Source organism: Protomyctophum bolini (assembly GCF_963924005.1).
Source record: "Protomyctophum bolini genome assembly, chromosome: 21".
NCBI classification, from domain to species: domain Eukaryota; kingdom Metazoa; phylum Chordata; class Actinopteri; order Myctophiformes; family Myctophidae; genus Protomyctophum; species Protomyctophum bolini.
The window spans coordinates 20,646,621-20,674,509 of record NC_137882.1 but is presented as its reverse complement, the minus strand read 5'-3'; the positions used below and the strand labels follow the sequence as shown (position 1 = coordinate 20,674,509).

Below are 27,889 nucleotides of genomic sequence, written 5' to 3'. Positions count from 1 at the left end.
ATGTAAATGAGGCATTATATGGGAAAATATGCAAACAATTTAAAATATGAAAAAGCTACTACTGTGGAAGGGTTATCATATATTTATTTACTTATATTGATCCTATAAACAATTGAATGTATAGGTATAGTTTTGCCCACTCAATTCATAATTGACGTTCTAATTTTGGAGCTCTGGCTCATGGACTGAGAACCAAAAAGAACTGAACCGGTTCCAACCGGTGGAAAAGGGGTCTCGGTGTGTGCCAAGCTCAGCACGTCTCCATCTCCGGCTAGCCAATTACGTGAAGATTATAGCCTAGACGTGTTTATCGCTGGGGAGAGGCCGTGGATGGAGGCGAGGGCTCGGGCTTCCATCCTAATTGTAATGATGCATTGTGTGGAGTCGGAGAGCAACGTTTTCCCAGGGCGACACTGTGGCTAATGAGGGCTACAGCATACGCCTCCTGCTGTCCACTTACAGTATATATATGTGCCATCGCCTTCGCTCTCCACCTGTGTATGTTTCAGCTGAGCTATGCATTGCTGTCTGCGCCAGCAATGCATAGCTGTGAGCTCCAGGCACGCCATGATAGTATATTAGGACTGTGTCTCAGAGGGACGTTCAGTTTATTCCTTTATTTTGATGTCTTTAATTATCTCTCTTTCTTCCAAAATAATCCACTTTCACACAAGCAGCGTTATTGACCTTTATATCGCACTGCTGTAAAGAAAAGAATACATTGAAAAAAGAATACGCACGCACACATGCACGCATGCAAGCACGTTATTTTTTAATACGTTATATTTGAATTCCTTTATGTCAAAGAAATTAAATACTAATCAAAGAATAAGGTCAGATGCAATGGACAGCTGACTCAGCCAATACAATGCAAATCGTGTACTCTGGGCCAGTCCTGGGTGTTATGCCTATCAACCAATCATTAGCAATTTGCTGAGTTTTGAGGTGAGTTGAGGTGAGTTCCAGCAAATCATTACTGGGATTATCCCAAACATAAACAAATAAATGTGCCAGGCATAGTCAGACTTGACTACACATTTTTTTTTAAACAGATATGTTCGAACATGCTGGTGGGGGCCTCTAAAGAAGAGTGCGAAACTTTGAAAATGTATGCAGCATTCTCCAGCGAATGTCTAATTTTGACCAACGTTGTTCTTTTGCGCCACCTTTTTTCGTATTGCCTATAGGATTTCTATTATGCCGAGTAGACCTTCACGGTTTCACCACACGACTTACACACAAGCAGCCTGTATAGGATAGTGTGGTTATACCACTGAACACCACACTGTGATTTTTGTGGCTTCAATCACAAACTGCACACAGTAACTGAGAGGATTGGTCAGGCTTACATCATTATTTGTATACTTATAGTATAGTACTTATATGTATTATAGGTATACTTTTACCTGACAATACATTATTATTATATTTCATGAATTAAAAGCAAACATCAAATGCCTAAAATGTGACTCGAATGACCCACAAGTTGAAAGCAGTGTGTGATTTCAGATCCAAGATTTACTTTATGTCAGCATCATAAAACACTGGCGTACTTTTGTTGGTGTAGCTACAAGGTGACTTTAGATGTTGTGTAAGAAAGAAGAAAGAAAGAAGGAAAGAAAGAAAAATGTTGAAATGTCGAACAAGCTCCCATATGGCTTGCTGTTAGGCTGCTTTGAAGCCTGAAGTCTTTCGGTAATGGTTGTGGAGATTGGCGTGCGGCGATTATCCACACTGAGTTTAGAGTTTTGGATAGAACTGTTGGATGAAGGGAGTTTGGTCTCCTCTCAGTGAGAGATCGGAGCACTGCAGTGTATTTCCTGTTGTGTGCCCAGCCGGTTGCATCTGGTGCACTGTAATCAAAACTGTCACAGTGGTTGATGGTCAATGATTGCTTTCAGATTGACTCAGCTTCACATTTTTTCCTTTACTTTTTATAAGCACGTGCTCTCTAGCAGAGACCTACAAAACCACAGAAAGGAGATGGAAGGGAGGTACTGGCCTTTAGTAACATTTGCCAATTTGCTGTGAAATTCTGAGTGCCCGCATGATTTCAAGTGTTTGCTCTCTGATTGGATCTGATTGGATTTAATCCAAGTGCGCACGTTGATTCAAACTACTAGTAGAGTGGTCATTTTAAAATGTGCGCTCACATGAAGAACCCATTTCTTGTGCTTTCCCCACGTGCACCTCTCTTCCCTCGCCTTCGCCATCTCTTGAAATAAGAATATTTTGCTAAGCTCTCACAAGCTGTTAACATGCAAGAGAATGCAAAAGGGGCCTGGGTCGGACAGATACTGTAGCATTGCTGCCACAGCGGTTATGTGTGTTAGTCAATTTGAAATAAACAGAAAGGAAGGTCTCTCATGTGACTCCGCAGTCGGTGGAGCATGGCCGAGCGCAAGCTCGTCAACCGCAGCCTGGTCACAGATGAGAGGGCAGGAGACCGGCAGAAGAACAAGCACCCGTTGTAGATGTGGGCCGGTTCGCCGATCCCTCCCCTCGCCTTTGACTAATTGACTCTGAGCCGGTGTGTCAGAGGCAGAGGATGTAGAACACCCCTTAAGCTGTTGTTCTGAGCGCTATTGTCAAGGGCGAAGTTCCACTGAACCACAATATCTACAACTTGACTTTTCTCACACACTGACGGAGGTATAGGGGAGCGCATCAAATTGCTCTGCTGATGTAGTGAGGTTCAACGTTTCACATAGATTCACAATTTGGCTCACTGTTCAAGTACCATTATGGGCCAAATATTCAGTTTGGTCAAAGTTGGAGAAAATGTGATAATTTCACTCCACTCGAGTATATTTCCCCGAACTGGTTCGCAAGCTATGCATCATTTCAGTTACAATTCACACGAAACAGAATGGATTGCCTCCGAGCACACATTTTGCCGGTTAACAAATGAGAAAGCAGTAATGAACCAAGTACTGTGAGGGACCTGAAGAACGCCCCCTCCCACACTAAGGCGAAATCCATTTCACCCGACCAAGTACTATACTTAAATAAATAAAAATGCAATTTCCAATACTTTTACTTATAATCCACTACACCTTGGATCCAAATGTTTTACGTCTGCTCCACATTCTTTTTTTGAAAAGGTAGTTAGTACTAGTTACTTTGTAGAGTTTATTAAATATTATTAATAAACATACATTAACCACTTCAACCCTATACACATTTCGGCCATTTGAAAATAGCCAATCTACAAGCTCACAAGATCTGCTATTTTCAAAAGATGTATATACATTTGAAAACTTATAATGGAACATTCTGCATATACGTTGCCAATACTATTGTTGAAATCAAGTACATTTTGAAATCCAGACTTCTACTTGTAACAGAGTATTTCTACATTGCAGTATTGACACTTTTACTTAAGTAAAAAATGTACACTGATGAAATGGTGTTGGTATGTCGTGCGACAGTTGTAGTTAGTTAGTACCGTAGTGTTTCAAATAGTTGCCCTTTAATTTGAAATATCTTTGAAATTTGGGACTTTAGCATGCCATCATGTTTGGTGCAGTCATTAGGTATTAGGGTTATTCACAATAACTGTAACTTGTTACAGTTTACAGTTCACTATTTAACACAATTTGTCTGGTCAGTATTCAAATGTGTTCCAGAAGTTTACATTTTCTGTGTGTTTATTATTATTACTACTACTACTACTAAACTCCATTCCCCCTCCCCTCCCCCCTCAGCCGCTGGACTTCGAGACCAAGAAGTCGTACACCTTCAAGGTGGACGCCGCCAACGCTCACCTGGACCCGAGATTCCAAAGCTTCGGGGCCTTCAAAGACACGGCGACGGTGAAGATTAACGTGCTGGATGTGGATGAGCCGCCTGTGTTCAATAAACCCTCCTACGTGATGGATGTGTATGAGGACACGAGCACCGGCACCATCATCGGCGCCGTCACAGCCCAGGACCTGGACGCCAGCAGCAGCCCTGTCAGGTATACTTGATCAATGCAAGCCGGGAAAGATACAAATTGCGAGTACCCGTTGAACCCATCTCTCTCTCTCTCTCTCTCTCTCTCTCTCTCTCTCTCTCTCTCTCTCTCTAGAACGTATTGACGTGCACACAAGCGTAAACCTGTGTACTTACCTTAGAACACATGTTGAGCGGAAGACAACAATAGACTCTTGCGAAGACAGAAACGGCATATGATAAAAAATGCATGTTCTTGGTTTCGTAATCTTTCGGCTTTTGTTCTAAAGCATTTGTGTACGCGCCGCCGCCGCCCCACTCAGAGAGCAAGACAGAAATGGAAAGGATACCTGTTGCAGAATGGGTTATTTGTTTTATTATGAATATTTAATATTACAACGGAATGGACAAGAAAGAGATTTGTGAAACACAATAGCTGATTCACTTTGTTGTGTGTTTCCCTACTTTTGTCTCGAGCATGTTAAAATATTCATCAATACAACAGCAGACTTTGTTCTTTTGTGCCATCTGAGAATGGTTCCGCATTCTTCCCCATACATACAGCAATAGACACAATGACCCATCATGCATAGGGAATTATGCTTTTACACTCGGAGAAGACCAGGCTATTTAGTACGACGACGCATTGTTTTCCGTCTCTGAAGCAAACAAAATATAGTATCATGAATACTGCATCATTGACTGAGTTCTAAGTGCTCCCTAAAGTTCACACCACTTTGAGAAATCGGGGCTCGTCGCAGTCTAATCAGAATCGTTGAGGTCACTAACTTTCAGACATTTGAGAGGATGTAAAACTACGCTGTATTTTTTTATTAAGCCGTAATGTCTTAGAAACAATTGCTAGAGTGTTAAATACCCTAAGACTGACGTTCTCACCACTAAAGTCTGTCAGTAATGTTCACTGGCTTGACATCATATTATGATTCAATTGAGTAGATAGCACGGTAATTAATTTTCATATCCACAGAATGCAGTGCATACTGAGGCAGACTTTCAATTTGTGGTGTACTGCTAACAAGTCGTTGATGTGTGTAGTCTTTTATCTTATTTTATTATATGGAAATTGCATTGAATAATGCATGTTGTCCTCTATTGTAAACAACAACAAAACATATAAGCAGAAGAAGAAGGGAAATGTTACGCAAGTCTTTGGGTGTGTTAGTCGAGGACAATTTGCCACAATGCATGGAATGTTTCTTTTACTCATATGTAAAGAGAGGAAAAAGTGTGCAACCCTCTAATTCTCCTCTCATAAAATGGACAATGAAACACAAAGACACAGATAGACAAGATACTAAGATTTGTGGATTTTATATACTCTATATAATATGGGTCTCTGGATAACCATCGATCCGACCGAAATCCCACTGAACTCCCTCGGGTCCTTGGCGATGCCCACGGCCAGTTTCAAGTCGATTGCTCAAGCGGTTCTCAAGATATGCAGGGCCTGCGACACACACACACACACACACACACACACACACACACACACACACACACACACTGATACACACAGATTTCCTGCATCTAGATTGATATTAATAGAGTATTATTGATCCCATGAGGGAAATTGAGTTGTCATAGTAAGAGCAACTGGAGTTAACAGACCTGTGGCGTGTACGCGGCCTCCAGGACAGTTGATATTGCTATCAACGTATTGACGGTGTATTTGAATATTCAATTTTTTGAGACGAACCACACGAAACAAGGTTTGCCTGAAGCACAAGAAAACACCACATTCTTCCCGGAGGTGGGAATTTCAATGTACTGACCCTGTCAACCCTTTGTGTAATATTCATCAAAGACACTCACACTGAGCTATTTGGACAAGATCATGTTCGGCTTCACGGCTCCCCTGCAAGCCGGGGTTAAAGCCTGAACCTGGGTAATTGGAAATTGAAGTGGTAGAAGTGGATGGAACTGAGGTCTTCTTAGTCTGAGTTTCTCATGAATTTTGCATCGGACTTCTGGTCTCATATGATTGACTCAGTTTGGGCAACAGGCAGCAGAGTAGTGGGGGGGAAACACAACACCATACGCCATACATATTTATGAGCAACTGTCTTTTAAGCTTAAACAGCGAAAATGGTGTGTGGGATGTGGTATGCCATTAGATTTTTGAGATGGTGACGAGTGTTTTATAGTCCAGCTTGGGGGCATTGGCCACATCTCACAGAGGACGTGCTGCACCATCCGTCTGGCGCTCTTTGTCGTTCATAGGTTGTGAGAGATTGATACGGTTTGATACAGTAGCGTGTTAAATTCATTTATGCTCTCCCGACAAAACGTTTACTCAGCATTGCCGTGTGGGTGCGTGTGCGTGTGCGTGTGTGTGTGTGTGTGTGTGTGTGTGCGTGTGTGTGTTTGTTTGTGTGTGCATGTGCCCGCAGTACTAGATTATATGGAGTATGTACGGTAAATGCAAAGTTCAGCATATTTCCTTTGGAATTGCCACTCAGAGTGAATAACGAAGGCGCCGCCACGTTATATTACACCTAACTCATATGCACGAGTCCCAGGGGGGAAATCACCGCCGGTTTAATTCTCTTGTTTGTGCTTGAAATGGCCGCCGTTAACCCAACGTTCCGTTGCAGGTATTCCATCGACTGGAAGAGTGACTTGGACAGCTACTTTGACATCGACCCGGTGGAGGGCACCATCTCCACCAACGAACCCCTCGACAGAGAGAGCATCGCCCAGCACAACATCTCCATTGTGGCAACCAAACTCAGTAAGTCCATGACAACGCCATCGATTGTGATTCATGCAGGTCTTATCATCCTTCGTCGGCCGGAATCTTTGTGACGGATTTAATGCACTTTTACCTCAAGTCAATACTCCAATCCGGTTTTGTTGGAAAGGTTTATGGGTGACTATAAACCATGATGCTTCCCCTACACGGTTTACGTCCAGGACATTGTCTGGCTTTGGCTGTAGGCCTACCAATCTCTCAACGCACATTTTTGCTTTTTCTTTTTACGGCATTGTACCGATGACGTCAGCTGTGTGTGTGTGTTCATGGCCATGAACAAATAGCTGAAACCATGTCCCACATCTTAAAAGGTTGCTATGTTTACATAAGTAGGCACGACAGAATAGTGGATTTAATATCGAAAGACATCTCTTCCATTTTCAGGTCCTCCATCATGCTTTATAAGCATTCTACTGTGAAGCAGAGGATGTTTAACCTGTGTAATGATGATTCTGAGTTCTCTAACATTTCAGCTAACACCCCTAATGTCATTGTTAATTTGTTGTAAATGAAAACCATAGAGAGGTGTTCATTCTCGAGGTCGGCTGTACCTTTGACTATAGCCTGGAAGAAGCCTTTCTAACCAAAGTGCTGAAGTATCAGCAGCTAGTGCAGACCATCTCACAGCCTAGGGCATGTGAATAAATTGGTTGTGAGGGGCTTACAAATGGCCGGCCTTTCCAAAAGGAGAGCCAAGCCGTTATTACGAGGTACTGCTCAGTTTCAGCCATTATAGGAAGCCGCTCAATTTATGCTCTGCCAACAAAACGTTTACTCAGCATTGCTGTGTGTGTGTGTGTGTGTGTGTGTGTGTGTGTGTGTGTGTGTGTGTGTGTGTGTGTGTGTGTGTGTGTGTGTGTGTGTGTGTGTGTGTGTGTGTGTGTGTGTGTGTGTGTGTGTGTGTGTGTGTGTGTGTGTGTGTGTGTGTGTGTGTGTGTGTGTGTGGTAATTGCGTATCTCCCCAAACTCTGCCTAATTTTGCCACGCCTAGTTTAACTTTTACTGCATCAGGGGATCAGTCACAAATAGCCTACTGACTGCACTGGGAAGCTGTTATTAGACCCTGTCTTGTTTAAATTATTAACCGCTTTTCCACAGATTTAATAGGCATCTCTGAGAGCTTTCTCACACCTCAGGTTGAAGAGTTGTACACTTGTTGTTCAATTTGATCAACATAACAACATTTTTTATTTTATCATTTAGTATTTGTAACACAGAAGATTCACAAATGTTGAAGTGAGAAAGAAATTAAAAGGGTAGGCTACCCTGAGATGTTGTTGCTTTATGCCCCCCCAAGCAATCGGTACGTACTGTATCTCAATTTGGAGCCGCTCTTGTTTCTCCACCTCCTTGCAATGCAGTAAAGCTTCGACATGAGCTTGTTGACAAAGCGGAACAAACCAGGCAGAGACATGTGAGGCTCTGCCAAGAAAGAGCAAGCTTTAAATAGTGTAGCTGTGACATTATAAGATGTATCAAGCTAATTCTCTTTTCATGAAGGAAGCGGAGCAAATTTCCCAGATAAATAATCAAATCCATCGTCATCAAGTCATCAGATCTCCTACGAGCCATCAAAGTCGTTATCTTGGAGGCTGGCTGGTGCTCAATCAAAATTACCCGCTCTGTATGTTCATTAGGGCTGGCTGTGAAATAAGGCCTGTCAAAACTTGAAGCTTTTATCGCCCTGGAAACTAGTATTAGCCACTTCCACTCAAGGTCATGGCTGATGAAATCTAAATACTGTTCTCGATATGTGTGCACTTGTAGTGTGTGTGTGTGTGTGTGTGTGTGTGTGTGTGTGTGTGTGTGTGTGTGTGTGTGTGTGTGTGTGTGTGTGTGTGTGTGTGTGTCTGTGTCTGTGTCTGCGTGCGTTTGCACGAGCAGTGGCATATAGCGCAAAATCAGGGGCCCTGATGCAAGGACGGGGGTGGGGGCCCTTTCGCAAATGGTAATGGAAGTGGTGCTCGTGCGGGAAATGTATTTTGCCTGCATACAGCCCAATGAGCCCATATGGTATAGTCCATCAATACAACACGCTGCATGTTTTCTCAAACGGAGATACATGGTGTAGGAAGCTTTCCTAAGGAAAGTGTGTCTGTGACGGTGCGTGCATGCTGTGTCTCAATTAACACCGGCAGACGACGTGTGTAATGTGCCCATACATGGATAGACATTAGACACCGGTTTATTAGACGTTAAAGATGGAGTGCCACCATTTTTGTACTTTTTCCAGTTTTTCATGTGTCTATGAGGTGACAGTACTTCAGTAGACACCCTGGAGTCGTTTTTATGTGCAATGGTGTATTAACTTTGTATTTAGGGTTTCTTCCTGGAGGCTGAACCCTTGACACAAGTTGACAGTCAAATTTTTTACAGTACCAGGATTAGAGCTTTATTTCAAGCCAAAGTCATTTATGAGGTCGGAAAAATCCAATTGAGGTGATATTCAATGGACAAGTTAAACCCAGTATGTGGAATAGATGCACTCCCCCAGTCTATTTTTGATCATTTCCATTTTCCAAAAATGTTCTTTCCCCGCTACTGAGACAGGGGAGAAATACATGCTGAGAGCAATGTCAACATTGGATAAAACACAAAGCTGTCACTCGTTCAGTAATAGGATGTGAGCAACTGTTCTCATATTTACATTTGATGAGAACCCTCGTGTGATGGCTTTGTTCTGTTGAATTTGGCAGCAAATTTTGATTTAGTTTGTCATGTTTTAGTCAACTGAAAAGTTTTACCATTAGTCTAGTCGACTAAATATCATAAGATTGTAGTCGTATTAATCTACAGTTGGTTTTGTCGACTAAAATGGCAGATTTGTTGAATGCTGAAAATAGCCCATCTACAAGCTCACAGCGCATTGCAGCGCAACGCGTTGTGAGCTTGTAGATCGGCTATTTTCAGAGCGCAACACCCAAGCCAATTCCAAGCTTTTAGTTGTACAACTTGTACTGGATGTCTTCTCCACTAGTCCATCCCTAACATTTTAGTCTAGTTATCTGTTGACTAAATTAATACACTTTTTAGTCCTAGTTTTAGTCAAAGCTCTCTGTCTAGCGAGCAGTCTTCGTTCCTACTCTCACCTATAAGGTCATGAAGTGTGGGTCATGACCGAAAGAAGTTCAGTCACACGAGAGAGACTTGGAGTAGAACCGCTGCTGCTTCGCCTGGAAAGCGGTTGAAGATTGATGGATGGATAGTTTTAGTCATCATAGCTTAGTTTTTATTTCATTTTTGCTAGCCCGTCCTATGCCCACGCAAATTGTGATTGGCCGGAATGAGATGATGTATGATAATAAGAGCGCCCCTCACTTCACAGTACACCGGTGTGATTTTTTAAATACCGAAAAAGAACGTTGTTTGTAATCAATATGCAGAGGCCCCTCCAGCACTGCACCCGAGTGGAAATCAGTCGAAAGTCTTTCACAAGTATAGCAGTATGAAAAAAGTGTGTGTGTGCGTGTTTTGTGTTGGTGATCAGTGGTTTGTTGGAATTGGGTGTGATAGTGGACTATCATGCCTGGCACTTAAATCGAGCAATGAAGGGCTCACAGCAGGATTGTATTTTGGCCAATATTATTGGCCGCAAGCCCCACCCATGTGCTCTTAAAGGACCATGTCACCACTTTTCAACCTATCTTCATATAATCGGTCCTCACTAATAATCAGTGTTGGGCAATATTACTTAGGAGTGTAATATGTTTACTTTACTTATTACTCCTTAGAAAAAGTAATAATATTACATTACTTATTACTTACTTATTACATTATATTACTTTTCAACCGGGCCCCTTCCACCCGCAAAAGAACACAATCTGTTTAGCCAGCTCCTTTTACAACTGAATCCAATTAATTGGAATAAGAAGTCTTCAATCAGCCAAACTGAATGATTGCAGGATATAAAACAATAGTCAACAGTCTCTCATCAGTCTTTTTCTGCTGCATATTCCACATTTGGAATTCAACATCAACAAGCTGAACTGCACACAGTCACAAATCAGCCAAAAAGGCTATAAAATAATAAAGCTGCAATCTCTCACTACCTTTTAAATGAAATGTTTTCAAACGACAGCCAACAAAACCAAAAAGTTTTTTTTACAAAGTAAATAATAATAATATTACTGTTTTGGCAGAGTAGTAACTTACTTTACTCGTTACTGGGAAAAGTAATAATATTACAGTAATATGTAACTAGTAACTTGTTACTGCCCAACACTGCTAATAATCATGATACAAATGGCACCATTTGTTTCTACTCCGTCTGTGTCTCATAGGAGGGCTGTGGGCAGTTCAGAAACCGTCTTCCAGTGACATCAAAGCTCGCTGCAATCAGAGTTCTATTCATTTTGATGACCAGTCTCCTCTAAAATCAGTTGACTCTTTTAAATACCTGGGACTTTGGTTAGACTCAGAGGTTTCTTTTAGGCCTCATATCGATTTCATTAGAACTAGAATAAATGTCAGTCTTAAAATAATGTATAGATCAATTAACTGTTTTTCCTTTAAGACAAGAAAACAATTTGCACAACAATTATTATTTCCCATACTGGACTATGGTGACATAATTTACCAAAACGCCACTGAATCACACCTTCACTCCTTAAATGTTGTCTATAATATTATTTGTAGGTTTGTTTTGAGGTGTCCTTACCATATACTCACCATCTCCCAACAGTTCTTGAACCGATTCTCGTCTGCTTATTATCTAAGACATACTCAATAGCTTTATTTTGTGCCCATAATCTCTAGAGAGATATGTAGGCGTACTTCTTTTCAAAGCACCAGCAGACTGGAATGCCCTGCTCTTGTCTGTTGTCTCTAAGATCAATCACTTCCTTTATTGCTTTCAAGAATGCATTATTAGTTCATCTTATATCTTGTTTTTGATTGCTCTTTGTGTTGTCCTGAGACTATCCTATTGGCATCATACTTGTTTATTTGCATTGAATGACTCATTTCTTGCATTAATGTTATATTTTATTTTATTTTTTCAATGAAACTTTGGGTTTACGAGTATACTGATGTAGTGGGTTTGTGTATGTCTTTATTGTTGTATGTTGTGCCCTGAGGGGACCGCCTTGAAAACGAGTTGCTGTAACTCAAGGGAGTATCCTCTGGTGACATTTCAAATAAATAAATCATCAATGGGGAATCCAAGCTAATGGAAACTGCAGGCTTTCTAGTCCATCGTTCTCACGATAATAAAAATCTAAACATTTTTGTAAAAAAATATAGTTTAAAAAGAAATCTGCCTAACAATGATGATGGACAGTGGTGGTGGACGGATTTCTGAACTGCCTACAGCCCTCCTATGAGACACACACTGAGTAGAAAAATATGGTGCCATTTTATCATGAACATTAGTGAGGACCAATTATATGAAGATAGGTTGAAAAGTGGTGAAGTGGTCTTGAACAATGCCGTCTCCAGCTGTCGGAGGTGTGAAGATCATTAGACTAGTGGGGGAGAAGGGGGGACGGCGGTCGATTTGGCCGATAAAGCCAGACCTAGTAGGTATATCTATGCCCTAAATCATATTTACAAAACGTTTCAAATGGGGAAAAAAACTGAGATGATATCAATCGAATATTTAGACAAAGTCATGCAAGGGGAACTTTCTCTGGACTTCATGGGCTAAGAAAATCAAATTTAAAATCTCAAAATCGGTCAAAACGGCTGCTCCGACGTCCTAGTGTTAAGAAAAGAAAATCACACCCGTGTGAAGTGAAGGTTGATCTTATCATCGTACATCATCATACATCATCTCATTCCGGGCCAATCAGAATTTGCGTCCTCACCTTCGTCTTCAATGTTTGGCGGCTCCCATTGTCTTAGGCGGCTGGCTTAGGCGGCAATGCTGCATGGGGGCACGGGTTTGTTATGCAATGTTTGTGTTTACACGAACACTCAAAATTGTCCATTCATTGTCAATGGGATTTAATGTTTGTGTAGGACAAAGTTTGTGTTAGCAGATACACCAAAAGCTGCATGGATATAGGAGGGGCTATCACGAAAATCTTATCAAGCTACACACACTGGTTTCCGATCGGGATCGGAGTGCCAGCTCGCTCACACACACACACACACACACACACACACACACACACACACACACACACACACACTGTATATCTCAGATATACTCCATGGTATATCAGATGGACTATTGGACTCCATGGTGCAGTTACCTGCAGGGAGAGTATCTCTCTCATCTTTTCATATGCTCACTCAGAACCCAGCAGTTTCATTGCACAGCTTTTGATTTCAGATTCTCTTTTGACCTTGGCTTGAGGTTGGCCAGATTGAACGTCCCTTCATGGGTCTTGGCTGACTGTCGTGGGTCCCCTGTGAAGCATTGTATTTTATATGATTTTGTTTTAAACTATTCATGGCTGGCTGTCACTGCTCCCACGTAGCAGGTTTCAAAGAAGAGAAGAGCAAAAATAAATAAATAACAGCATACCAACACAAAATCCACCTAAATAATGGCACGTTTGAGTAGAGGGCACCGTCACGGAATAACAATATGACCTGTCCCGCAGTCCTCGTCATCTTTCTCACACGTTTACCCACATGCATTTTCTGTATTGCCCCACTAGAATGTCAATTACGTCCGTTGACATTTGACGCTGGGTGGCTGAAGCCACCACCTCCTACTACGCTGTGGCCATTTACAGTAACACAGTGCCTTGTCTGAGTCTGGAGACCCCAGCCTGCGTATCGCAGAGCCGCACACACACACACACACAAACACACACACACAAAGCCACCTATTGAGACACAGCCAGACACTGCAGTCATGCAGCAAAGGGAGTAGCGCCGTGTGATGCTCGTCACAGAGAACTCATGCGGCACACGACTTGAGAGAACTGTGTGATCTTCTAACAAATGTACATACAGTCATACAGCAAAGGGAGAGCATGTGACATAAACAGACGTTGTACTCGCATAACAGCCGTGCAGAAAAGAGAGAGCATGTGCGTTGCTGTACACACAAAGCAGTCAGTGGTGTAAAGTAAGAATTTAAGTACCTTTACTCAAGTACTGTTACTTAAGTACAATTTTGAGGTATTTATTTTACATTACTCAAGCATTTCCAATTTAAAATACCTTTACTTCTACTCCAAATTTACTTTTACTCCATTCCATTTATTAGTTACCGTCATAGTTAGATTTTGATTGCAAAACATACACTAACCACTTCAACCCTATACATTTCATCCATTTGAATAGCCGATCTACAAGCTCACAATGCGTTGCAACACATTGTGAGCTTGTAGATCGGCTATCAAAAGATTTAAAATGTTTGTACATTTGAAAACTTGAAATGGGACATGCTGCAGGGCATAATGAGTGTACTTTTTGTACTTTAAGTACATGTTTATGTCAATATGTTTGTACTTTTACTCAAGTACATTTTTAATTCCGAACTTTTACTTGTAACATATTATTTCTACATTTGCAGTATGGGCTAGTATTGATACTTTGACTTAAGTATAGAATGTTAGTGCTTTTTCCAACACTGCACGCAGCAAATGGCACCATTGTGAGAGAGCACCATTGTGTCGCTCTACGTAATTTGGACAGCTGCACGCAAACGAAGAGCACCGTGTCACCCAAAGTACGGCAGTCATGCAGCTAAAAGGAGAGCTTATGTGTTGAGCAGCCATGCAGCAAATGGAGAGCACCATGTGTCACTCTACATAGGGCAGTCATGCATGCACAATGCCATTGAAGGAGAGTTGCGACATCTCCATTCACTTCATGGGGCCAGTCCAATGGCAGCCCCGTGTGGCTATGGGGAGCCGAATAGTTCCAAAGCCCTGCACCGGAAGTTCACAGAATGCACTGGACTCAATGGGAATTGAGTAGACAAGGCTTGAATAAACAAAGCCTTAATGTCTTTGACCTTTGTCAAATGCAGACAAATGAAAGTAGACATGTAGACAGGTTATTTTCGGATACCTTGTTTTCTGCAAAATAAGAGTTTCTGCAATGCTGCCTCTCAGTTCCTGAGCAGGCAGTATCGTGAGAATACTGCCCACGAATAATGCCTTTCATTCACTTCAGTGAAGCCCAGCTTAAATGATCTTAAATGCCCTTATTTTAGATTGTTTTGTAGTAACAGTATAACATAAACATTACACAGACTTTAGTTGTCACCGTACAATACTTTAAAGGAGCATTCAGTGATTTGGAAACCCCCCCCGGTCTGCCCCGGTAACAAGATGTGCACATGCACGCACTACAGTGGGAAGACACGCAACAGGCCAACAGCACGCACACTAAGGCCCACCCCCGCTCGATCATGATTGGTGGAAGGCTGGGCCACCTAGCCAAACACACACACACACACACACACACACACACACACACACACTGATAAGCATTTGGAATGTAGAAGTTGAGGCTTTCAATTTAGTTTGTCCCACAGATTAATATTGTGGCAATAGTAAATCTACAAGCTCACAATGCTAGGCTATTTTCACAAATCTAGCCTCTTTCTTATATTTATAATCTAGTATTTTTGGGCAATGTTTGTCCAGTTAGACCCACAGGTTCAGAACCACTGCACTAATAATCTTAATGTAGAAAAGAAAACAGTAGCAGAGTATTATAGTATACATGTACAGATCTTTTTTGTAGATGTTGCAACTCACCAATATTGTGTGTGTGTGTGTGTGTGTGTGTGTGTGTGTGTGTGTGTGTGTGTGTGTGTGTGTGTGTGTGTGTGTGTGTGTGTGTGTGTGTGTGTGTGTGTGTGTGTGTGTGTGTGTGTGTGTGTGTGTGTGTGTGTGTGTGTGTGTGTGTGTGTGTGTGTGTGTGTGTGTGTGTGTGTGTGTGTGTGTGTGTGTGTGTGTGTGTGTGTGTGTGTGTGTGTGTGTGTGTGTGTGTGTGTGTGTGTGTGTGTGTGTGTGTGTGTGTGTGTGTGTGTGTGTGTGTGTGTGTGTGTGTGTGTGTGTGTGTGTGTGTGTGTGTGTGTGTGTGTGTGTGTGTGTGTGTGTGTGTGTGTGTGTGTGTGTGTGTGTGTGTGTGTGTGTGTGTGTGTGTGTGTGTGTGTGTGTGTGTGTGTGTGCGTGTGCGTGCGTGCATGTTTGTGTGTGTAACTTGTCCTCTTTATTACACCGTCAATTCATGGAGTCCACACTTTGATATATCCCCATATCTGCAGCCTTTTAATAGGCCTGTGGTTGCACGTATAAAATGCTGGGTGGTTTTCAATAAAAACAATTTAATTAGCGCATTACATAGACCAGCCATATACAGACAGACATATTTAGGGTTGACCACTCAAGCAATGCAGGACATATCCAATAAAGTAAAACGAGCATAAATGGTGTTGTTGAAATGCTGACTTCAGTATAATTTCAATAAAATCACTATACCATTGCTCCATCTAGTGGAGTGAAATATATATTACTCACCACAGGCCAAGCAACTCAGCAGATACTTATGGAGATGAGCTGTCCCATTTAGGATCCAGGCTGATGGAGGATGATGGGAAAGATAACCCGCTGTACCCAGCTCTCTTAAACGCCTATAACTTTCAAAGACAGCATTTATAGCTTTTTGAAGAGTCAGAAGGTGTTAAGCCGTTTAAAATTGATATCAGAAAATCTGATGATTCAATGCCAAAATACATACAACTTTTTTTTTCTTGCCTCACATGAACGTTAGTCTTTCAGTTGGTGCACAGCACCAAAAAGGAAAGCCTGTGTCTGTCTTATTTTTTTATTTTTTTTTACCTCACTGTCGAAGATTGCTTTTTCCATCAAGGTCACTGACAGGTTGACAACTGAGGCATGGCTGCATCTCCAATCCCCTGTGAGTCTGAGCCACAGACATCCACCCACTCCCAACTGTTCCCTGTATGCTCCTCCACCACCCAGCACCAGCGCCACCACTCCGTGTGTACACACTTACATCCGTGTGCATGCACACGGACGCACGCACATTGCACACCTAAGCCCTTCTCAACTATAGAGCCTGGCCTTATTCCCACATCAAATCCATAAAGTTTACCTTGCTTTCGGCTTTGGCACAAGTTAAGGAACATCCCTCTAGTAACCCCCCCGCCCATTACAGTCAAACAATCATGGTTTTGATTTAAGCACGGTCCAGTCCATACTCCTTCCTCCTACAAATTGACGTCTTTCCGAGTTTCGGGAGAGCAGTGCCAGAACTTTTCCTCTGAACCCATGCACATCCAGGTGTCCTGACTCTCCAAACTATAGTTTGGATAGCTCCAAACCGGGAGATTTGTATGAGTATGTATTGCACTTTAGCAGCTCCTGGGGGACTCTAGTTCTGCAATTAATATGCTTAAAGCTAAAGCCCCATTACAGCTTGTAGTCTTCCTAAAGGCTGTAAACTGTTTAATGTTGTTAGAAGATGACATAATTCATCTGTGCCTCACGATCCCTCCCAACATCGCTTAATAATACAGTCACACACTGTGTTTGCATTAACCACTTAAGCGGCCCTTTATACTTTGTCTGGTTGGGGGGTATTTTCTTATTTGCTTGTTGGTTTGTTTGTTCAATATTTGGGGGATTATGGATTATGGATTATCTATAGTGACATGCCCAAGATAGGGATGCATGCATGGTTGAAAGGGCATAAAGCAAGAATGTTTGCAGACGTGTCAGTTGGCAAAAACAGCCATTATAGCTGACTCTGCTATCTCGAGAAATGAGTGAGCAGGTTTGGACTTTTCCATACTCAAGGACACATTAATGTACTGTCTGGTACAATGTTTGGCCTGGAATGTAAATACCGAGGCTATCCACCTGATGTCAGTAGTACAGTGTCATAAAGTTTCACCAGTCATTACCCTGCCTGCAGCAGTGGCAGGGCGCTGTAAACTCCAGGACGGCTGAGTGGTGTTCATCAAACCTGGTGTGAATGAGCTTAACGTTTGGGTGGAAAGGTCAAGGCTCAAGGGCACGATAAATTCCATTTGCATTATCTGTGTCATATCTCAGGATCAGAGGAGCATACTGCAAGACATGTTGGTGGGTGGTGGTGTTTTGTTGTTGTTGGTTTTTACCATGCAGAACACAGTCCAGGACAAACAGCGAGAGAGCGAGAGAGAGAGATACCTATTTTAGATAGCTAGGCTCCCATAAAAAGCACTAGAGAGGATAGCCTCAGCCAACCTGCTTTGCCAGTGAATTCTGCATTGTGATTTGATTTCTGCCTTATTCATAACTGCACACTACCTATAGCACTCTCACATACCATTGATAGCTAAAGATTAGACAGGGAGGCCACACCGTTATTAAAGTCAATGTCCTGTTTTATGCTATAGTTATTATATTGTCTTCTTTTATTATACACCTTTTATGTCTAGAGGACACAGCATAAAGTATTTTGCAGGTTTTTTTTAAGCCTGTTTTGCACACTGCTGCCACCCACTAAAATAGCAGATCCATAAGATCACAAAACGTCACAAATGTGACACGTTGTGAGCTTGTATATGGGCTATTTTTCTCCTGTCTGACGTGGCCCACAACTAGTACGAATCAGGCACTAGTGTGTGTGCGTGACGTGTGTGCGTGTGTGTGTGCGTGCGTGCGTGCGTGCGTGCGTGCGTGCGTGCGTGCGTGCGTGCGTGCGTGCATGCGTGCGTGCACTATACAGCATGACAAATAAAGCAACTTCAACATTCTTTTCTTTCAGACAGTCCAGTGTTGACCAGTCGAGTGGCGGTTACTGTTCATGTGTTGGACATCAACGAGTACTTCCCAGAGCTGGCCGTCCCTCATGAAACCTTTGTGTGTGAAAATGCAAAAACAGGACAGGTATGTTCATGCTCGTCTCCCCTTTTTTCTGTATTTCGAGTTACTCAATTTAACCACTTAAACCCTATACTTTGTTGACCGGAGTCCCTCGGGGCTATATGCTTGACCTTTCTGTTTTCACTCTACATTAAATAATTTATCTTCGCTGAAAATAACCAACAAAAGTTGCAGCGTGTTGTGAGCTTGTAAATCTGCTATATTTTCTGCCAAAGTGTACCCCAGAACAGTGTTCACTTCCTGCAAATGATTAGATTCACATTCATTGAAACTGCTGTTTGTGTACATGCACACAGAGCGCTATAGAACCGATGTGATGAAGCAACCCCGTATGAATGAGTCATCACCAACATAGAAGTTTGATGTGAAATAACCATTATTTTCGCATTGTTAAACGCTTTTCATCAAATGCAGAGAGACAATGCCTCAGTAAATCACCAGTAAACCAAGAAGCATCAGTCTAAACAATTACTATCAAAAATGTATAATCTGTACATTTAAACTATAGGATACCAGGTACACAGATAACCTAGCATCTGTCTAAATATGACCATGTGAAATGTCTATTTTGGGAATAAGGCGGTTGACGGAAACAGATTTATACTACTCGTGGTGTTTTGAAATGCACGTACTGTGCTCTCTGACATGAATGCCGATGTCAACACAGTGCTTTGTACACAGGGGCAATGTACACAGTAACACAGCAGGCAGGGCCAACGGTGTCTGGCTCAAGGACATGTCAAGCATGGTTGTAGGCTTACATGTTTTTTTTTTCTCTTTTTGCTGGGGAGGTTGATCTGTGACTTTTCAGGTCAAAGGACAGTCTCTCAACAACACAGAAGCTACTACGTAACGCCACCTCGTTTGACCATCCTCCATGGTTTTGTGCCAACAACACCATAGTGTTTTAAACCAGGAAAGCATCTGTGCCATTTTAGATTTTGGCTATATTCTGTACTGTACCCCGTATAGCAGCAATTTCTGATGGATTGAAAATGAAGGACCCCAATGGAAACACGCCTTAGTGCTTTCTTGGGTCTTTAATCCTCTTAGCAGACCTTGTATTGAACTGTACTTTCCTGTGCTTATTCTGCAAACTGTCAATACAGTTTTCAATCAATCAATGTGGGTTTTTTTTTTCTTTTTTTCCAGAAAACTGCTTAGAACGCATTTGTAGAATTCAGTATAGTCATTCAGTTGTGAAAACTATTGACTGGCGGCTATTTATTTATTGATTTATTGATTGGTTACGTTATTAAAAGGCTTTGGGTCAAGCCTAGGCTTGTGTCCATTGTGGTCCTCTGTATGATATCGGAATCGGTCAGTATTGGTACTGGCATATATGACCCTGCAAATAAGATCGGATATCGGTCATAATTTCATTATTGTGGGCCCCTAGTTATTGCCATCTTCCTTACTTCCTCCATAGGTGTTACAAATGATGCTAATGAAAGCTCTGTTGCATTCTGATCAAACAGAGTCAGGGTGCGGATGTTGTGCATGTTGGCTCACTGGAAACACCAGCGGGTCTCTTTCTCAAAGTGGGGTCCAGGGACCTTCATGGTTCCTGGAGGTTCTGAGAGTGTACAAATGGAACCAAATAGACCCGTAGTGGTCAATTTGGTTCCATATGTACACTCAGAGTTATGGGGGTCCTTCAAATTAAGTTAACGTTTGAGAACCATCATCGGTTTCCTAGCAACCTTGGCGAAAAGTGATCTTTAGCATAATCATATCAATGAAACACGTTAAGTGTTGGATTTGGTCTGACGACCACGGGAATCAATGACAGCTAATGTGTTAATCGCCAAGTAAAATGTCCTAATTGTGACAGCCGATGACAAGATGACCTCTGGGTATAGAGCGCTGCAGTCCCGCCCCCCTTTCAGAACGACGAGGGCAATTTCCATTTTTCCATTTTTCCATAGATGTTTCAGAAAGTATTTATTTAAAGACCTTTAAGCCTCGGACAAAGCCAAATCATGACAAAAGGGCAGGGTATATGACACTGTGTACAACACTGTGTCACTGTGACTGCGACGCTCTATAGGGCGATCTCCGCCGTCGGAGACAGCCTTCTGTACTTGAGCTCATACTCAACAGTGAGAGTGTGTGTGTGTGTGTGCGTGTGTGTGTGTGTGCGTGCGTGTGTGTGCGTGTGTGTGTGTGTGTGTGTCTGTGGGGCGGGGGGGGGGGGGGGGGGGGCTGTAATACTCTGCGGCGGCCTGTATGAGTGCATATTTGGGATGATGTATTTGGGACGCGGCGGAGCGTCACATAGCGTACACCACCTGTGCCTGTAAATTAGCCCATTAAGCAGCATCTATATGCAGCCGCCGTTGTGGAGTGCAGCAGAAGCTCTGCTGGCGCTCCATCACAGTGCTGTGTGTTTGCTCATTACACTGAGCATGCATGTAGGGCCGGCTGGAATCCAGCCCACTTGCTGCATGGATACAGCTGGGATGTGATCATGACGACGTTTATGTCTTGTGCCTGCCCACTGTTTCTGACGGCATGTCTTTTTTAACCCGATAAATAACACCTGAGGCCGATTCTAAACTGTCTACTAAATCCAGTTTTCTGGAGACAAAAAAACCCCGATGTTGGTATAATACATCTGTAAATCTGTAAATGATGTTTGGACTTGGATATTGTTTGCTTTAAAATAAAATATATTTGCACATATTTTCACGATTTGTGAATAGGCAAAGTGTTAACCCTAAATTGCCTAGAACACTAAACATGGGTGATTTTCACCCATGTTTTTTGCAATTTTCATAATGTTGCTGATGTCTGAGGTGGGTGGGTCTTTCAGTACCTTCATGATGCTCAGGTGAATTTCACTAGTGTTTAGTGATAGTGTGATAGAGAAAAATCCAATACACCCACAATGGACTTTTTATTCTTTTATTCACAGGACCATTCTCACATGTCTTAGGAATGGGTGGACCAAAGGAGAAGTTTCCAACTTAATTTATCTTTTTTTAGGAATATTAAAAAAATATTATGCACGTTTTTCACAGATTTTTTGTTTTCTTTGTGAAAAGTCATGATGAAATATTAAAGAAGAGTACCTCAAGTTGCCATGTATTGCTGTACTGCAATATATTTTTATATTTTTTATGGAATTGGGTAAAATATACCTGTGTTTAGTGACAAAAAAATATGTTTAGTGTTCTAGGGTTTAATGGTAATAGTGGCACTGGTTACACAGATGCTTTCCTGGTTTGAACTGGTTAAAGAAAAACTTCAAATGCGATTCTTACAGAAGCCACCAACTGCAGGCAGTGTCTTCCTAATTGGCTCATTCACCTCTAATGTCTCAACCCGTCCATCCTGTCCTCTCTGTCCTTCCTATTCACTCACTTACATCTCTTTCCTTGTCTATCCTCTTGTCGTCCTCTCTGTTCCTGTCTCCTTTTGCCCTCGTTTCCTTTCCTCCCCTAATCGCCCCTATCCTCTTCTCTCCTGCTCTGTGGCAATGAGGAGATGCCCTCCCCATCACGTTTCCATGAGCAGACGATGCCACAGTGTGACTCCACCATGTGTTGCACACAGCTGGTAGATGATAAAAGATGTGGTTTTTCTCTTGTTTGAAAGGGGGAAAAAAGCCATCATAAGTCTCCCTTGGTTATTGGCTGCGCTCACGCGGCTCTAAAACACACAGAAACACTTGTTTTTGAAGCACACCACGTTGTGGAACAAACCTCCCATGGAAAGTAATCTATAACCAAGACCCCAGCCAAGCAAGATACAACGGCAAGACAATATTTCCACCTGAAAGTGTCTAGAGGGAGGTGGTCGCGTTCAAACTGGGTTTAATAAAGTACACAGACACAGCGCGGTGCTTCCAGGTTTCATACTGTTTACAATGAGGGCTTGTTGCCTGATTCCTCTTATGAGTGAGTCACATCAAACTGGGCTGCATTGAACTGTGGCACGTGTTTAAACATGGGAAATGCAATTGTTCCAATAGAGCGTTGCAGTCCCGCCCCCTACCAGGGCCCAGGAAATGATTCTCCGTTCATTTTCTTCATAGACTTTTCAGAAAGTATTTATTTAAAGACTGTTACGCCGCGGACAAAGCCAACTCTTGTCGTGACAAATCATGACAATAAACACAATGTTTAGTAGAAAAAAACAGCAGGTTACAACACTTCTTTTGTTGTTTTTCTTCTTTGTAATTGTTTGTTTGGTCCAAAATATTGTGTTTATTGTCACGATTTGTCACAACTGGAGTTGGCTTTGTTCACGGCGTAACCGTCTTTAAATAAATACTTTTTTAAATGTCTATGGGAAAAATGCATTGGGATTCATTTCCTGGGCCTGGCGTCATCATGACAGGGGGCGGGACTGCGACGCTCAATAGTCTGTGACTGGTACAATATGACATGTTGTAATGATCAATATGCAAACACATGTGTTGAAAATTGTCAAAATCTGTCTTTCCATTGTTTTCCATTATAGTGCTAGTGGGTCTTGCCATGGGAATGATTACAGTACTTAAAGGAACTACAACATATTTTAACTAATTTTAATATTTAATATATTTTCATGTCCTTCAAATGTATTTCTAATGGTTTGAGCCCAAATCACCGCTCTGATATAACCAGTTCATGTCATTTCTGTCTGGTTTCATCACACAACACACACAAACTTCAACTAAAATCACATTGTCTGGGACAACAGACAACATTGTACACATCAAATGACAAGACCCTGAGCCATCTGTTCTACTGTGAAAAGTGTGGTTAGATTGAGTGTCCCATTTAATTGGAAACATTTCCTTTTATAACATTTTCCTCATACTACACTGAAGTATTAAATGACCTAATTATTTTTTTATGCCGCGCAATAATGAGTACAGCCTCATTGTCACAGATGGATGTGGAACCTTCCTATATGGGACGGCCTTATATGGATGTGAAATGGCAGAGGTGAACTTTAGAGCATGAAATTGCCGGGAGGCGAAAACCCGAGTAGAAAACGAGAGTAGATGAGCACATTACCGACTGAATTCAGTGGCCTGTGACCATGCATCGCCTCTGTTTAAAAACATTTTAAGTTGTGGGAAAAGAATATAAAATAATCACACACACACATGCGCACGCACGCACGTTTATGTGCCAATTTTAGGCAAGTTAATAGAAAAACAAGTATGACGAGCGGGAGAAAGAAAATGGAGTTTTCAGTTTCAGTTTATCACCAGTGAAGTTATGGACATTTATATTAAGACTTTATATTAAGGGCAGGTCTATAATGCATTATAACCACATTTATAATGCATATAATGCATTATTATACCACCTGTTATATTTTCTTTGGTCTTAGTTTGGTCTTAGTTTGTTATGTGTCCTTCCACATGGGTTAGGAAACTTAGTAAATGCCTATACTGTGTACGCCACACGTCACACTTTGAACGGCAAGCTGAAGTAGTTACAAACACATTTAACCACATGGTCCCTAGCATTCATGCCACGGGGCGCACATCCTATTTTCAAGTTTCCTTTGTATTGAATTCAGTACCTGTCCTCATATCCCTCTGCCTTGCGAGAAAGAAAATATAATATTAAATAGTGGTACTAGACTGTGTGTGAAATATTCACAGATGCTTTGGCCCTCATTTCAAGTCCACGTGTGTACGCAGTTCTGTCTGCTTTCCAGGAACAAAGGCATGTTATTTATACCGCATGGATAATATTTGAAGTTTCCATAAAGGTTGAACTAGTACAAATATATAATTAAGTGAGCATTGAGCTGTCAACTGACTCTGAATTACTGGAACTTAAAACTTAAAATGGCTACTGTATGTATGGTACCATAGCTATTCCATTATATTTTCTTTCCATTATCACCAATATACTGTTTTAATCAGTCTGGGTATACTATGTTGACAAATATATCACAAACCGTAGCATATCAGAATAAGGCTTCATGTCTTGCATGAGAGATGTTGAACCTCTTTTTTACTTCTTTTTTTCCCCCTTCTTTTTTATAGGTGATTCAGATCTTTAGCGCAAAAGATGAAGATCTGCCGAACGCCGGCCAACAGTTCTCATTTAAATCGCCGAAGGATGATTTGAAAAACAAGAATTTCACCATCAGAGACTTTGGGAGTGAGTCATCTTCTTTCTGTTACAAACACCATTTTATTTTATAGAATTATAAATTTATTACTGCATGGTTGCTCAGCTACAAAGCTGTGCTTTTGCCCCACATCAACAAAAGTACAGAACTTGTTCAGTGTAGTTTTAAATTGGAATACATGGCTTTCCAAACTTAATATTGTAATAAGTTTCACAGTTCTTTTTAACAGTTTGGGGAATACTATACTGTACCTGTCAACTGTTCTGTTCTGTTCTGTTTGCTTTTATTTATATATTTTTTCCCCTGGGATTCTCTCTTGAATATTTTCCTGTTAACCCATTCTGACCGGGCACCCATTTTGGTGTTAGCATCATGTTATGCTTTAGCTATTGAAAAATAGCAGATCTACAAGCTCATATCGCGCCACCGAGTGGCGCGCTACGAGCTTGTAGGTCTGCTATTTTAGAAAAATCGAAGAGCGACTGACATTTTTAGAATCTGATCTCAGGTCAGAATGGGTTAATCAGACCAGTGTGTGTCCAGTGGAAACCTCGTATGAATCTGATCTCAGGTCAGAATGGGTTAAATCTCTTGTATTTATTAACTTTCTACTAAAAAAACGAAAGGGGAAAAGCAGTATGAAATGAATAACACATGCACACACGCCTGCTGGGTAAAATAAAACAAACAATAAAACGAATAATCAGAAAATGACAATGTCCATTAAATTGTCAAGGTATGGTTTAAGGCTCACCGTTATAAAGGGAGCAATGCGCCGCACCCAGGACAAAATGACTAATAAGCATATGATCATTCATCGTCCCGTAATAAGGCCCGTAGGCTCCTTTGAAGTCAGCCCCACAGAGCAGCGTAATGGAAAGTGGGACGTGACAGGATGCAGCTGGGGGGAAGCCTATTGCATTCTGCAACCTTGGTGAGGTGCAGTTTTCCGACCTCGGATGTGTGTTTTCCTTTCAAAACGTTTTGGAAACACACTGTTTCGCTCTCTCGACACTATTGAGGAGAGACTTCCGCGCACTCGACGTACTAATAAAAGCAGGTGCGTCGGCGACAAAGCAGCAGAAGGCAGACACGTAGGAGAAGGACCCGCACACTGCCACTGGCTGATTCAAGAGCGTTTTATTTAATATGCACAATATGCAACGTTTCGGTCTTTCGACCTTCCTCAGGCTCTCTCAACACTGACTTGACTGCCACCTGGGGACCGGTATACTAACACAACAGGTAGCCTTGCAGCCCACCAACAGGGGAGGTTTTCTCCTTTTCCTTTTTTTGGATTGGGGGGGTGTGGGTCACAGAAGGACAGGTTCAGAGAGAGGGGGGGGGGGGGGGGGGCTGGGTCACAGAAGGACAGGTTCTGTGCAAGCGGAAGATAAAATGAACGAGTGATAAAGAGTAATGAGAGAGAGATCCAGAGTGACAGAATCAGCCTGTGGCGAGAGTGTAACACAGGAGAGAAAATTGGAGAGGGATGCAATCGAGAGAGAGAGAGAGAGAGAGCAAAGGAAATGAGAGAAGAAAGGAACATGTCTGTTCATCTCTTCTCTCGTGTGTGTGTGGTGGGGGAGGGGGGGGGGGGGTGGACGATTAACAACAGTGAGAGGGTTGTGCAATGTGTGCTTAAAATCCTGACCCTATCTGTCAGTGGAAGAAAAAGTGCTCCCACCTTGTCAGGGGAACAAACCTGCTTCGACAGGGTCAGACCACCCCGTTATGGCAGACATTACACTCTCCCCCTGCCTCGTATGCATTGTGAAATTCTCACCAGCCTCACACACCTCTTAAGGCTGCCTGCCCAAGTTGCTACCTCTGTATTTTTTTGTATTAACACGGTGGCACTAAAGGTGCACCTGCCTGCCATCTACAACAGAGTTGGTCCGTTTGAGTTCCCCTGTGTCCCAAGGAAAGTGGACCAATAGTGAACTGCACACCTCAACGACAACAAAAACAAAAAAAAACAATGAATGAATGAGTTTGATGTGAGACCTCGAGGCTTATGAGTTAGAAGTTGGTCTAATTGATGTCAGGCTACTCGGAGTGCAATATTTCTCTCTCCTTTTTTTGACCCTGGGGGTTAGCGATAATTATATCTTACTGTCATAGTCTAAAAGCCTTTTGTCTGATGCCGTTCCATGCATATACTATGTGTATAGGGTATGGCCTTGAATATCTTCTTATGATCATGTGACTTTGTTACAGTACATGGTTACTTTGCAACTAAGTTATTTCTTGGGCCCCAATTTTAAAGAGTCCATACAAAAGATTTCACAACGGGATGTAAAAAACGGAACAATTATGTTCTGCTAAGGAACAGATATATGAAAGACAAGCCAATTTTCACAGATTTAATCAGGAACACAACACCACTTGAAACCACATCTTCCATGATTTGGGCTGCCTGCGGCTGGTATTATTCCATCTACAGCTGTACTGTGTGTCCAATTGTCATGCCACTCAACTAACAAAAGCTCCCTGAAGGGATAATAAGATCCATACAATAAAAGCAATCTGATTGGTTCAAATAGGCTCTCTACCCGTGCTCAAATGAGCTTGACAGCACACCTTGGGGTGCAGGCACACTTAAGTGTCAAGAGGCAGCAAGAAAACGGGTGCAGTACGTTAGTTAGACTAGTCATTGGTCCGAAAAACGACAACCCACTTCAAAACCTAACCTAACCATAACCGCAAGCACGGGAGCAGGCGCATAGCTGGGTTAAAAGCGCCATGTGTGGGTCCATTGCTGTGATTGGCTGAGCCCGTTTCCCCAAGACATAATAATGTCACAATATAGAATTAAAATACTCTCAAAATCCCATTTAAGCCTGTCTTTAAGTCACCTTGCCAGGTTCGGGTCTCAAACCATTGTATCTCCCTTGTGTCCGCTCAGACAACACTGCCGGCGTTGTGACCAAACGGAGCGGCTTCCGACGGCGATCCCAGGAGATCTACTTCCTGCCAGTGGTCATTGAGGACAAGGGCTACCCGCTCAAAACCAGCACGGGCACACTGACCATCCGCGTGTGCAACTGTGAGGCCGACGGGGCTCTCCTGACATGCAGCGCCGAAGCCATCTTCCTCCCGGTGGGTCTCAGCACGGGCGCTCTCATCGCCATCCTCCTGTGTATCATCATTCTGCTGGGTGAGTTGCCATGGCAGTCATTTTAATATATTTGTGAGGGCCAAAATGTCCCCGCAAAGTATAGTTCAACTTAACTGAAATGTTGACAATAAACTGCATTTGTACTTCACATAGATATTCACCTTA

General features: G+C 42.2%; 1 protein-coding gene across 1 annotated transcript in view; it reads left to right on the top strand.

Moving 5' to 3' along the window:
- LOC308336416 (cadherin-12-like) overlaps positions 1 to 27,889 on the top strand; it is a gene marked incomplete at both ends in the record, with an annotated part of 96,709 nt that overhangs the window by 63,151 nt on the left and 5,669 nt on the right. The window contains 5 exons of the mRNA XM_080793779.1: positions 3,708 to 3,961; positions 6,552 to 6,688; positions 18,398 to 18,519; positions 24,515 to 24,632; positions 27,512 to 27,763. Of these exons, the coding sequence (XP_080649905.1) occupies positions 3,708 to 3,961; positions 6,552 to 6,688; positions 18,398 to 18,519; positions 24,515 to 24,632; positions 27,512 to 27,763 (883 nt within the window). The remainder of the gene's footprint in view (positions 1 to 3,707; positions 3,962 to 6,551; positions 6,689 to 18,397; positions 18,520 to 24,514; positions 24,633 to 27,511; positions 27,764 to 27,889) is intronic.